General features: G+C 40.1%; 1 protein-coding gene across 21 annotated transcripts in view; it reads right to left on the bottom strand.

Moving 5' to 3' along the window:
• Positions 1 to 14,879, bottom strand: part of CAMK2D (calcium/calmodulin dependent protein kinase II delta) — a 1,797,486-nt gene that overhangs the window by 510,378 nt on the left and 1,272,229 nt on the right. For all 21 annotated transcript variants that reach the window (XM_044061588.1, XM_044061589.1, XM_044061587.1 and 18 more), the window contains exon 7: positions 13,282 to 13,384. In XM_044061588.1, coding sequence (XP_043917523.1) covers positions 13,282 to 13,384 — 103 coding nt within the window. The remainder of the gene's footprint in view (positions 1 to 13,281; positions 13,385 to 14,879) is intronic.

A 14,879-nucleotide genomic window follows, 5' to 3' on the forward strand; every position in this document is an offset into this window, starting at 1 on the left:
TTACAAGACACCTGCAACAGCTGGAAAGACCACAGAAGTACCTCACCAAGAGGATCAATGGCCTCAAACAGATGCCCTATGCAGCTGGAATGAAGAAACTCCAGTTGTACTCGGTTGCATACTGCCTACTCAGAGGTGATCTCTGCCTGACATACAAGGCCATGTCCAACCCAGAATTGATGGACATGCTCCACCTAAAGAAAACCTTAACCCCTCGAGCCACACGCTCTAGGGATCTAAACCTCACCACAACAATAAATAGGACGTGCAGGAGGAATAGATTCCTGTCCCAGAGACTTCCCATGTTTTGGAACAAGATCACAATCTATATTAGGCAGAGATCCTCGCTAACACTCTTCAAAAGAAACCTTGACGAGTGGATGGGAAACAGAAAGTTTACCTCGGGGATCATTTCAGTGGCTCTGCTGGACAGAGGCACAGGGAACTAATCTAAGGGGGCGGAGAAAGCCAACACATTCTGGCTAGGCTCATAAATGCCTTCAGGCAGATAGCCTAGTACCCACCTACACACACACACACGTGTGTGTGTGTGTGTGTGTGTGTGTGTGTGTGTGTGTGTGTGTGTGTGTATATATATATATATATATATATATATATAGATAGATATATATATAGATATATATGTATCTGTGTCCCATATCCTAAGAAATGTAACTTAAGATGGTTCAATTCTGTCACTAGGGTAATTTCAAACCACAGTGGAACCCTACACTTCAAGCATTTAAGTACACAAATTCACTGGGTTACTCTTAGTAGGCTTTTGCTTCCACAGGCTGTGCTGCCTTTTTTAACTCTTTTGCTTTAAACACAAGGTTTGTAAGAAATAGTACATTGTTGAATTTATTTAATGCGTCCAAGTTCATGGGTTTCTTCCCTTCTCACTGCTGTTTTCTGAAACACTGTAATAAAATATAGTCTTGTTTGGAAAACATTTATTGATGTAATTTAATGTTTTGAGTGCCACTGAAACCAAGATAAAGAAAATGAACTTAATCTTAAGAGTCTCCATGGCAACAAATTGTAAATGTATAACTTAGTGCAGTCTGACATTAAAAAATGCTATTGAGCATTTCATCTTATTTAATTATTCTGTTAATAATAATGAGAGTGATTCATATACCCATTGTTTAAGACCATTTGGCACATTTGCATATCAGCTTTAAAAACATGTTAAATGTGCACTGTCCTCAGTTACTTCTTTTGTTTGTACATTTTGTTGATGACAGTTCATAATTAAGTTCTGCATTAATGAAAGATGTGCCATACAGGAAAAATACAAGTGCAAAAAAAAAGCAATATCATTAGTCAATAAAAGAGAAGAGCATTGTATGTTGTGTTCCAGTTTTTTTGCACAAACACAAATTGAATAAAACAGACATCACTTTACACTGCCAATCTTCTTGTCATGTCTTTATGCTTTTTCCATACAAGAAATGAGTGAAATATCAGTGCTTCTTTTTATTATTTTTAGAGTCTGGCATTAGGTGAAATTTGAAGTTCTTATTACGACCTTGATCTTTAGTCTGACTGACTTTAAGCAGACTAGATATCCTACTTTATGGTACAGAAACCTGGGCAGTAAAGGCAGTACAGCTAGAATAAGCCAGAGGTGATGGAAATGAAGTGCCTGAGAAAGGTGGTAGGATGCACACTGTGGGACAGATGAAGAAATGAGGACATAAGAGCAGAAGCTAAAGTAGCTCCAATTGTAGAAAAGATCAAAGAGAACAGATTACGGTGGTTTGGGCACATGTGTAGAAAAGCAGAAGACAATCTGGTGAGGAAGATTTGGGACAGAGCGGAAGAAGGTAAGAGGAAGTGAGGACATCCAGCAAAGAGGTGGATGGATTGTGTGAAAGAAGATCTGCGACAGTCAGGCATGAGTTAGTGTTGAAGAGGGTAGGAGTGTGGCACTAAATCGAAAGAGATGGTGACAGTTAACACAATACCATGACCCCATGTAGAAAAAAATGGGAAAAGGGGGCTGATGATGATGATGATATCCTAATTTATACTGATTATGTTTAGGGTTTTCAAGTCTACAGAAAAAGTCTTAGTGGAGTTCCATGTGGTGGTTAGTGGGGTTTTCATTGTATGCTTGTATTTATCTTTTGCTTGGGTTCCGAAAAACGATTGTTTTAATGCTTGCTTTATGAATGCTTGTACTGCAGCCCTTTGATGTTTGTAGTATTTCTTCATATTGTCTGACTTCTTAGGATGTAATTCTAGAACTGCTTATGTCAAAATCATTAATATGAGTCGAATGAGTTTCACAGGAGGGCAACATTTTGGTTGTTTTTAGCAAGATTGTTTCCACCTTAATGCATATATTACTAGAGAAATAACACATTTTAAATTGTTCATAGTAAAGTCCAGACTTGCAAGATAGGTATCTGTAACAGACAGCCTTCTTCTTTACAGTAACATAAATGGAAAATATGACAGCAAGGGAGGATGAAACCAGTAGCAAGATGATTTTCTTTTGGAAAATTTAAAACACGGAGGGTTATATAGGCTGCCATGAGCAATGCCAGAATCATTTGCAACAGATTTCCTCTTGTCTATGGTTTTGCATTTATGCAATTTTACTGCACACACTCTAAGGTCATCTGGAATAAAAGGTCAAGATCTGCCCTTTCCTCAAAGAGGGAATGTTGGTTTTACATACACCTAGCATGTAAGTATGCAGTAAATTTCATTAAATCAAGACCTCCCGGTTTTAAAACCTTGACACGTCTTAGTTCTGTTTCACTTTCTGAAAAAAAGTTTAACTTCCTTCTGTTATGTGCTACCTTGACTCCCTTGCACATATGTGACTTCAGAGTCCAGAGATGTTTTTCATTCTTTGCATACAGGGCAATAACCACAGCACTGCTTTCAAGTGTGACTCACTGTCTTTGGTTTAGTTAAGTGACTTTTTTCAAAAATGTACAATATGCAAGTGGATGCTGGACGAATCAAACCCCATGGAGTGCAGGCTGCAGCTTAATTGTTGCTTGGCTCCTTACCCACTAACCTTTACTGACAGCATAGTTAGGTCTCAAAACAGATATAGCCAAGTGGTATAAATGGCAGTTCTGTTTTACAGTAAAGAATGACCATCCCTTTTTACCATTAAAGCTTGATACTGAGAACTCAGTAAGACCGCACAGCTGAACAGTAGGCATGCAGCAAAAATTGGAAAGCATACACACATGAATATGTACATATATGTAGTTGCATTTAAAGAAGAATTTTCACTTGCGACTGCATTAGATACAAAGTATACTCTTGTCAGTCACGTCTCACAGTAAGGAATTCATACAGCCATCAGAGGTTTGACCCGTTCCTTCCTCATATGCACTCAAAAAGTGATGCTGTATATTTTTGGCTTGCCTTTATACATGACGCGACTTCAAATGAAGACCAATGCACGCTGTAAAGCAGTACAGGCTGATTTGTGTTTGTATATTCTATTTGAAACCAGTTTCATTTTTCCTAAGAAATGACTTACAAATGTTTCCCTTGCAAAGACAGAAGTGAAAAATCCTTTTTTGCAGACTTCAGACTATTTTGTTTTGTAATCTTGCATACATGAACGGAGCTCCGTCACTGCATTGTTACCATTTAGATGCCAAAGGAAAATTGTTCGATTTTATTGTCCAGAACTGCTGTGCACCCAATGAGCACTGAGAATTAAGGATACCACTAGTGAATTAACACATTTACTTGAAAGTTTAGCATGGAAATTAATACCTGGTATCAGTGCTTCTTTTGAAATGTGTCTGGTTCAGGATGGGTTACAAAAGAAAGAACATCTAATGAAAAAGTTCATTACAATAAACTGTAACCTAAACTGAAATGCCAGCACAAATTCAGGAACACTTAATGTGCTAAAGGAAAAAACCCACATGGTGGTACGATAATACCAACAAGCTTTATAATAAAAGGAAAATAATTTGTCCAAAATTAAGAGTAATTCCCAGAATGAAGCAGCCCTTGTTACTGAAATAAACAGACAACTCAGAAGCTTAATAAAATCCACCAAAGCCAAGTTTGAGGCTAAAGTAGCTACTCAAGCCAATGACTACCACAAGGCAATTTTAGTTGTGCTTGAACCCACAGACTACCACAAGGCAATTTTAGTTGTGGTATTATTCTCAACAGTACAATGCAGCAAAGCATTGAGCTGATTGCGAATATTACCTACACTGAAGTTATAGCAAACCTTCTGACTGATAAACATAGCTCTAAACTTTACCCCTCTCTCCCCTCAGTCTGTCCCTCAAGATATACCTGAAACTGTCTCACCTTCAGCCATCACACAAGATCAAGTCCTAAAAGTGCCATCAAAAGCTAAAAATACTGCATTGATGGCACCTGACAATATCTCTGGATGCATCTTAAATAGCTTGAAAAACAATTTAGCTGCACCCCTAACACTGCTCACTCTCAGCCTACATACACGTTTTGTACCAAGCAGATGGAGAACAGCTACAGTCATTCCCTTGCATAAGGGAGGACTTTCCATAGACCCAGGCAATTACAGACCAATAAATCTGACCAGCCTCACATGCAAAGTCATGGAAGAGTTATGGAACTAATCAGGACATAGAGAATCTCCAAACACTGGACCTACGTTTGGATTCATTAAGGGCAGGTCATGCTTACTCAACCTGGTGGAAATTGTTGAAAACATCACCAAAGTAATGCATGAAGACAAACACTCTGTTTATGGCTGACTTTTAACTACTGTTGTATTGACTGGGAAACAAACTGCCTCAAACTCACAGGCACAATGATTCCTGGACTTTATTATTGCGAGGTTGGCATAATGGTTAAGGTGTTTACCCGGCAAACACAAGGTGCACAGTTTGATTCTCACATGGGGTAGCTGACTAGGTTTACAATGGCCCACAAGGGAAGTTTGCCTAGTATTAATCTATGAACCTATTAACACAAACACTCTGGAACAGACAGTGCATGCTCCAACCACAGGATCAAACATATTGGACCAGATACTCACCAACATAGGAGAATGTTGCACCATCCCCCTGGTTATATCATTAATGAGGTTAAATCAAAAAGCTGTATAATTAGAATGTAAAAAAAGAGTCCAGAAAATCCAGGAAAGCAAGACTAGTAATATGAGCTATTCAAAGGCAAACTGCATTTTATTAAGTGACAGTTTGTCAAATTTCAAGGCTCCCACTAATCCTGACACCACAGCTACATATACAGAATTATTCAGAGTCCCTATGCAAACATGTGACTGGCTACACAAAGGATACTATATGTACCAGAAATCAAACCAAAACAAACAATAAAAACAAATCCCACTGGTGGAATCCTCCACCAAAACAGGGTTTATAATAAAAGAACAAAACACATGGCCATAATCAGGAAGAGCTATTCTGCTCTCTTATACAATTACACAAGAAACTAAAAGGTCTAAAGTCAAACAAGGCCAACTACAAAGTCAGAATAGACTCACTGACTAAGGACAATCACAATGCCTTCTTCAGCTATGTCCAGAACATTAGAAATAACATAAATCAGCATTCTGAACTGGTGATGAATGGTACCAACTTCATTGATAACTGTGACACAGAAAATTAACTGGCTGATAAATTCAGCTCAAACTTCACCCCACCCCTGCCCACTAGGTGAAATACCCTGACATACTTCCCCCAGCTATCAAGCAGGGACCAGGTGGTAGCAGCACTCACTAAAGCCAAGAACACTGCCTCCATTGGTCCCGACAACATCCCTACTGAACAGTCTAAAACATGACCTATCAGGATCACTTGAGGCACTCCAACTACAACCTTGAGACAATCTACATCCCAAGTGAATGGAGGACTAGAACAGTCATTGCCTTCCACAAGGATGGATCATCAACTGACCCAGGGAACTACAGATCTATCAGTCTAGCAAGCCTAACATGCAAAGCCATGGAATGAAATATCACGGAAATGATAAACAAGGATTCTGGCAACCTACAGATACTGGGCCCATCTCAATTTGGCTTTAAGGGAAGGTCATGCCTACTTAATTGATAGACTTCTTTAAGAGGGTCACTAAGGCAATGGACAAGGGTAAAGCAGTGCATACTGCATACCTTGACCTGGCTAAGGTATTCTATATAATACCCCACTCAGACATGTTGACAAACTCTATGAGCTAGTCGTAAATCCTTACATAACTCTGTGGATTGCCAGCTGGCTCACAGACAGGACCCAAGAAATCAGGATCAGCGAGACCACCTCCACAAAGAAACCGGTCACCAGTGGAGTAGTCTAGGGCTCTGTGCCGGGCCCACTCCTGTTTGGCATCTACTTCATGTAAATCAATGCTAATGTTCAAGGTCTCTGGTTTACCAAGTTTGCAGATGACTGTAAATTGGGAGGTATTATAGATTACGCCACCCCAGACACCAACATCTTGCGAGTAGGCTTAACATAGACAAATGACTAGTGCCAAAGCCATGACCCAAAACTCAATGCCAAAAAAAATCATTATAATTCCCTTTGCAAAACTGTCAACTGAAGTTATTACTTCGTTCATAAAATGCCCCTAAGAGTCAACCCAGAAGTCAAGGATCTGAAAACATATCTAAACAGCAATCTGTCCTTTGACCAACACGTACTTAAGATAACAAAATCATTCTATATCACCCAACTTATAGGTAAGGATATGGCATCCAGATCCAAGGAAGTTATAGTATCACTCTACTATGCCCTTATCAGACCTATCACTGAATACAATGCTCCCTTTGGCACGTATCTAACCAGACACTTGCAATAGCTGGAATGCCCAAAAAGGTTTCTCACCATGAGAATTCAGGGCATGAATACCCTGCCCTATGCTGATAGCCTAAAAGCTCTGTCTCTGCATTCAGTCTCCTACAGGCTGCTGAGAGGTGATCTTTGCCTAGGTTACAGGTCTTCCTCAGACCCAGCCCTGATACATCTGTTGCACATGTGTAAAATGCACAGCACCAGAAATACTAAATACAGGGATCTAAACTTCTCTGGTGACATAAACAGATCACACTGGAGAGAGAGAGATGTGCATGTCTCAAAGAATCCCCACACTATTGAGTAGGCTTCCCATGTATGTAAAACAGAGTTCACCCATGACCCTACTCAAATGAAAGCTTGACAACTGAATGAGAAATCATAAATTTACTCCCAGGCTGGACCCCATACCCCTTAAGGACAGAAGCAATCAATAAGAAAAGTATTATCATAATACCCCTCCCCATAAATCCTTAACTACCTCGCCACTAACACGCCCCCTCATATATATGCCCATGATACTCGGGACCCAACCAGTTTTGAATGCACAGCTAGGCTTGTAAGGGCCCCTAGTCATAATTAGCCTAGTAACAATCTATAAACCTTTCTCTCTCTCTCTCTCTTCATATATAAATATATATACACACGCACACATACATCCACACACACACTCACGCTCACACACATTTATGTTTGTGTGAGAGTGTGTTATGTTTACATCACACAGCCACCATATGTAAAGCCTGTGTCTGAAGGATTCCTGGGCTACAAGCATAATGTACTCTTAACATATGGGCAGAAACAGCTCAGTTTGGTTGCAAGTATGAAGAGCGGAAGCTATCCTGAAGGTGAAGGGGTTGTCACAGTCTGAAGAAGCAGGATCTCCTCTACTTATGTGAATGTGCAGAAATCAGTGTAAATCAGTCACTCAAGCATGATCTGACTCTAGAAGGCCCTCTGCTGTTGCAAAATGTTGAGATTTCTTCTTTTGATATCTCGAGCTTGAAACAATCTAAAATTTCTTCATTTCCGTTGCTCAGGCATATGCATACTTCCTGCCAAAGCTTGTCACAATGCCATGTACTGGGTTAGGAGGGCATATTTGGTCCCTGTAATTAACAGCTCTTTTCTGCCACTAACAGAGTTCAGTTTAATGCCTAATATAGTGCAGTGACAAGTACATGTGTTCTATTTGACATTGCAATTACCCGTTCAAACGCAAGGATCCAAAAAGCATTATTTGTCCTGCCCAAGGAGGCATACAACATGAAAAACTAGATTCAATCCAGCCAACAAGAGAATACATAAGCAGCTTTAGGTCAATGTGACAGCACAGATGCCAGCTGTGGAGGGTGGCCAGCACACAGACTGGCATAAAAGTCTTTCTTGGGATTCTGGGCCAGTACTGGTAGGGAGGGGAGAAGATAAGGGATCAAAACTGCCTGGCACTGGCCAAGTCTCACCTTACTACATTCATCACCAAGATACAGTTTCTAGCTCCTCCTTTGCCATCTAATCTCATTATACTAGTTGAAGATTAAGTGTAAGTCAGTCATCGGTCGATGATGATGAGATCAGCAGATGTGCCCCCATGCAACCAACCTGCAGATGTGCCCCCAGCAACTGCCCTGCTGGTATAATGGTACATGATTATCAACTATCACACAATCCAGCATCCAGAGCTTGAGCATGCCTGGCCATCTCCTGTACAGTCAGCTCTTCAGTCCCCAGAGAAGACCCAGGTGTCTGCTCTTCTCTGAACTCACAACAGGAACAAAAAAGACTTGCCAACAACAGTACAGGAGCCTCTTGTGGGACTGAGCATATTATTACATATGGATATTCTAAAGTGGACAGATTTGTCATTTTGGATGTGGGAGCACAACCATAGGGAGTACAGTTTGATTGTTGTGAAAGGTCTCAAGAAAGCCTCTCATGCTGACTCACAGCTCGCAGATATGCAACACCATGGGTGCTAGGGACCCAGTGTCAAGTAACCAGTGCCTACCTGCCATCTGATTCATAATCTTGTGCATCAAGGAGCTTGGACCACCCATTGCTGCTGCTAGCAGTAAAGAACCATCTCCCTTTTCTTCACACTTCTCCAGAGCAGGGGATACTGAAGTCTCTGCTATTGAACCAGATAGGAATAAGTGAGATGAACCTGGTTCTGTGGTATAAAAGGCTAAAGCCCTGACTACAACCCAAATTACCTAAGTTTTACTAGTTGCTCAGACACAGGAAGAGACAGGTGGGGAAAGATAGGAAAGAGCAGCTGGTGCTGGTTTCCTATCCTGGGTGGTGAAAGCAGTAGTTCTAGTCAGTTGACTTCCACCATGAAAGGGGCAACTTTCAATGCACCAAAATAGCAAAGACTGGTGATGTGGGCTAGGCAATCCCAAAGTGGTGACAGAAGCTCTTACAGCTTTTATATGGAAGAATGCAAAATCATGGGAAGGGCATAAGATGACCCACAGTGAAACAGGCGATACTGTCACCCACGGGGTGGGGGTTAGGGCCTTAGCAGAAATGCCTTTTTGTCAGGATTCCAGCAAAGGCGCAAAACACCTCCATGGATGCCTGGATAATGGACCCTCTAGTGGTCTTGCACCTCTGTGATAGGGATTCCCAGTACAGCAGAACACATTGTGAAAGGCCTAACAGTAGACAGGTATAGAATAAAAACATACAGAAATGAAGACAATAGTAACACCTTTCCTCCTGACACTCCCTCTTTTGGATAGTGATTCATGATTTTGAAGTCCTCAACAAACAGACCTGTTACTTCCCTGTCTTCTCTTTAAAACTGCTGAATCAAGAACAAGGGAGAAGAATGTTGGTGTTATCCTTCACAGTCTCTTAGTTACTGTTTTACCTGACCCTGTAAACATCCTCCCAGGTGGACCAGGCTCTGTCTAAGCCAGTCCTGGGATCAAGCAATCTCTGGAAAAGATGATTACAACAGCATCCTCAGTGTACTTTCATGCACCCCACTCTAATTGTGGCTGCTCTTAAGCTGCAAATGGGACAGAAGGCTTAGCAGTGTGTTTACACTGGTTGACACTGCACATGCTCTCAAAGGCAAAATAGAGAATACAAAAACTGCATTACCTGCTTACTGCCTCCATTGTTCATTCAGGACTTTCATTTCTACACCTGCATGGAAAACTGGCTCAGTGAAAAGATCTCTATATCACAGTTTGTGGGTGCTCAAGCTCAAACTCACCCCCTCTCCTTCCCTCCAACATCTGTGCCTCTAACTGGACATGAGCCATTGGGGTCACAGTCAGGGCTTCACCCCTTTAGACCAACCTGCCAGAGCTACCACCACAGCTCATTTGATTTTCCAGACTTCTGAACAACTGGCAAACTTTCAAAAAGTAGCACTGTCACTGGCTAACACAGGAAATCACTCACTCTCCTCTACCAGGACTGGTCTGTCATTCGACACCCATGTAGCTAAAGTAGTTAGGAAGACCTTCTACATTGCCCACCTTATCATGAAGGGATTCTCATCATCTCAATCAAGGGAGGTCATAGTCTCCCTCCAAACATCTGTCCTATGCTGCCCGACTGAAAGAACTCCAGCTCTATTCGGCTACCATGCTCTGCTCAGAGGTGACCTTTGCCTAACATAACAAGCCCATGTCAAACATGATTTGATGAAATATCAATCACCTCAAAAAATAGAGATCCAGAGCCACAAAGGCGGAACCTCGACAAGAGCTATTATTATTAATAGCTGGAGGAGAGGGATAGATTCATCACCAAAGACTCCTATGCTGTGGAATAAAATCCATGATGGCAGAGCACCAGGCTGGCCTTGGCCTTGAAATCTTGACCAAGACCAATGGGGATGGGATGATGATATATCCCCATACTAAAGGGGGTGGCGTAAACCCTAAAAACTATAGGCTAGGCTTGTAAATGCCGTAGATTATCCCCATATAGGCTGTTGGAGATCAATTTGGTGTCATCTGCTTACAAAATAAAGATGCTAGAATAGTCACAAGCATTTTGTTCGGTTGGACTCCTTGCTCCAAAAACAGATTTGTTCCCAAGGACATTTATTTATTTATTTATTTATTTATTTATTTATTTATTCATTCACATTTGCTTACCAGGGAGGTTTGACTGGGTAGACACCTTTTCAGAGGAGGTCCTGGGAGAAAAGCACCATAAAATTGTTGACAGCAAACGGTGAACAAATAGTATGAGTGCACTAGTTAGGAAATAGTGTGTAATTATTACATGGTTTACAATAGGTTAATAGTAACAGTACTACAGCTTCAATATAGCAGTGAAACACTATATAGGTGCATTATTTCACATGCACTTCCTTCAGCAGGATACCATTCACTACAGCAATTTGTTTCACACATCAACACACACGCAAGAATCTCACTTCTTCCAAAGGCCAACAACAAATTCTCAGGTGAAGAACAACTCAAAAAAGGGAGAGAAGGTTCTATGTTCTGATGTCATCTTATATGGACAGATGCAGTACGTCAAAGGAACCATGTCTAAACGTATAGTCACCTGCAATTCCAAACTATGTATCAGCATTGTGTAAACTAAACCATACAGTAATTGCATTTACACAAATGACCAAACGTACTCATTCAGTCAGACAAGGCACAGTAGAAAACTGCATAAAGATATAAAGGGGAAGAAAACTGTACCTGCATTCATCAGCCACACTGTTGCTACAAGCAGCAGCCCACAAGGAAAGCTGCTGGCAATCTAGAAAGTTCACCTCCAGGTATGCACCCAGACATTCCCTACTACCACAGGGTAGAAGAGTGCAAATTATAAGGAAGCCCCAAATTCATGCCACAGGGAATGTGTCACTGGTCCTACAGTCTATGGCTAAGCACCTCTTTGATCCTGTAATGGTTAATTCCCAAGATCACTTTATTGGTTGCTATCTGTATATTCTCTACTCATAACTTTCTTGGTGTTTTTACACAATGGAATGGCCATCATACAACCCAGAGCTTCCTTCACTGTTAAAATCAGCACCATATTCCATCACTCTAAAATCAATGAACTTCCAGCATAATAATTTGTGTAGAAAGATCAACCACCTCAGGATGCAGAGTCCTGGGCAGACAGTCATAAAGCCTCTCTGGTTCTTCTTCCACTATGGCTTTAGGAAAGGAGAGAGATCATGCTGTTCCAAGGCAAGCTACTGCTTATCTGCTTATGCTGTGCTAAATAAGAGGGAGGAAAAATGTACGCACATCTTGTTCTATTAAACCTGAAAGCATTTCAACCACAATGGTCACCACTTCTTGGGCTAAATGCTCCTTAATAGGGTCCTTGCAGCATGCATGTATGGCAGCTAAAAGTCTCCACATGGATTTATAAGACTATTGACTGAATAATGGCACTTTGCATACAGCACCAGTTTGCTATACATATGTTTTGCAATCAATGATAAGACCTACATTGATTTCATTTTTACGTTTACAGCTTTTCACTGTGTTCTAATTGGTGAAAATTCACCCTTCTTGCATAAATGATAATGCACTTACTATCTACGTAAAGATTCTACCACTGCTACACATAACAGATTTATGGATGCATATTATAAGGGCCTGACCCACCAAAACCTTCACTGAGTGGACCAAGGAGAAAATAAATAAACGAGAAGCAGACATTTAGTCATTCATATCAACTGCTTACACTACCTACATTTAGCTGTTTTTAATTTGCTCTGATTTTTAAATTATACATAATTCCATTGTAGTACATACAGTGCTGAAATTATGCCATGAATTTAGGGAAAAAAAGGCAACACTGTTAAGCATCTTTCCGAAACTAAGTATATGGACCACAGTTCTCACAATGCATCGGTTACTGAATTAAAGCAATATAATGAAATGAGCAAGTATTGCAACTTACACATGTATACTCAAGCACGCTGTGTTGCTAAGCCTTCCCTCAGACTACCATTAGCAAAAAGAGACAAAAAGTACTTAATTTCTACCATACTTAAAAAAATATAAACTTTGTAAACAATGTCATTTTATAACAGCAATGCAACATGTTTGTGTGATAGTAATGCAGGTTTATCAATGCCTGGTTTTGTTTGATCAAAGGTTTGGACTTCATGAACAAACCACACCAGCTGTGGGTAAAGCCTGCATTACTTACATCTGAATATATGCTGCTAACATAATCACCAATACCAAGGTGACTAAAACCTCTACTATATTACAACTGTTAACACAAACACAAAAACACTGGAAATACCTAGGTGAACCAAGAGTTCACATCTGTGACTATCACAGAAGGCTACGGTTCCATGATATCTTATGCTCCCTAGTAAGATATAAAGTAGCACAATGTAAAGGAAATATTACGATAATATTTTCCTGGTAGTCACAACATTCTCTGCTTAACGTGACTCTTTCCTAGTACATGTGCAAAACAAACAGGAAAACAGGAAAAACAATGCTATTAAATTTTTACTTACCAAACCAGGCTTGTTGGTCTCCTTGGACCTCTATAGCTAGTCCGAAGTCAGCTAGTTTCACAGCAGCACCCTTGGATTTGCTAGCTAAAAGCAAATTCTCAGGCTTTGTTATAAAAGAGAGAAACAGTTTTAGAACAGTAGTACAAATATGCAATAACAAAACAGGAACATTTCAACTGTAGTAGAATTTCAAAACCCAGTAGAATGTTATGCTAGTGCCTTATACAATACATTTTAGGCAAATGATACATTTACTTTTACTTTTCTTTCATAAATAAAGTAAGACAACTGGCAGTGCTAGACTTGTAAAGAGTGCCCGTATTTTATATAAACTTTTGTTAGCCTCCTGCCCTCACACTACATCTGAGAAAGAAAAGTCTTTCTAAAAGGTATAAACTAATACCACATTCCTAAGATCACATTTAATTCATGAAATGTCCACACTATCTGTCTTCTGCCTGTCCATCCCTAATATTACTTACTACAGAATATGTTAATACCTGCGTTCCACAGTTCTACAGTCTACCTACACCCCTTTCCTTGAGCAGCACTTCAAATGGGAGAATATCAACAAAAACCAAGAGCAGTGCACAACTCCAGTCTCAATCTACTATAAACTAACTGTAAAACCACAATCAAACATCCTAATAAAAAAAAAAAAAAAAAAAAAACTTCATAAACAAGAAAAAGCTGATGAAATGCACCCAGAAAAAAAAAAAGATTAGCAACAAATTACTGGCTGGCTGGTAAAGATAACTGGGCATGAGATTATTACAACATTAATTCAGACCAGTGTTTTGATGTCTCTTCCCCATTTAACTGGCGAAGGGCAAATGGTATGTAAGATGCTAAGATGTGCTTTCATAGACAGATGGCAGTACATACCCAGCTGGGCTTTCTATTCTTAAAGAGTGGTGCTTGGGTAACCATAGTGACATGTGAAAGGTAGAAAGACAGGCACAAAGTTCAGACTACTACTTTAAAACTGAAGAAAATGAAAAGGATGCAACTGGTAGGCTATTTCAATGTTTAGTTTGATACGGCAGTTTTAAGGTGGCATTTGACAGCATGGATGACTAATCAAGTTTCTAAATTTTCATATCCCAAACTCTGGACAACACAAATTATGTGCTCTTTTGGGTATGGAGGTGAGACATCAAGGATGCCATATTAGTGTTCTAACCATATGAGCCATGGGCCTCCATGATTTTAAGCCTTAATCTTTTCTGACCAAGTTCTCTATTAGTATTATATTTCAAGACTTGGCAGAAGGAAGAGAAAGCAGCATTTTCCAACAAATGCTTTTGAATACAGTATCAGTCACAGTAAGGCCATTATAAATCTGAGCTCTGGAAAAAATAACCCAAAGCACTGCAATGGGATCAGTTATTGTATTGACACGTGATATAATACAAAGGTAGACAGCCAGCTGTGATAAACAAATTTATCTTCCTTTACAAAAATTCCAATTCAGATTGGCCACAGCAGCAATGCAGGAGAGGCCAGCATAAATTAAACCACCAAATAATAAGAATAATGGTTTACTTCAGTTGTTCTGACTATTGTTTACATTGTGAGCTGGAGCAACTAAGATATTA

This window comes from Protopterus annectens, chromosome 2.part0 (genome assembly GCF_019279795.1).
Source record: "Protopterus annectens isolate FY-2018-M chromosome 2.part0, PAN1.0, whole genome shotgun sequence".
Taxonomy (NCBI): Eukaryota; Metazoa; Chordata; order Ceratodontiformes; family Protopteridae; genus Protopterus; species Protopterus annectens.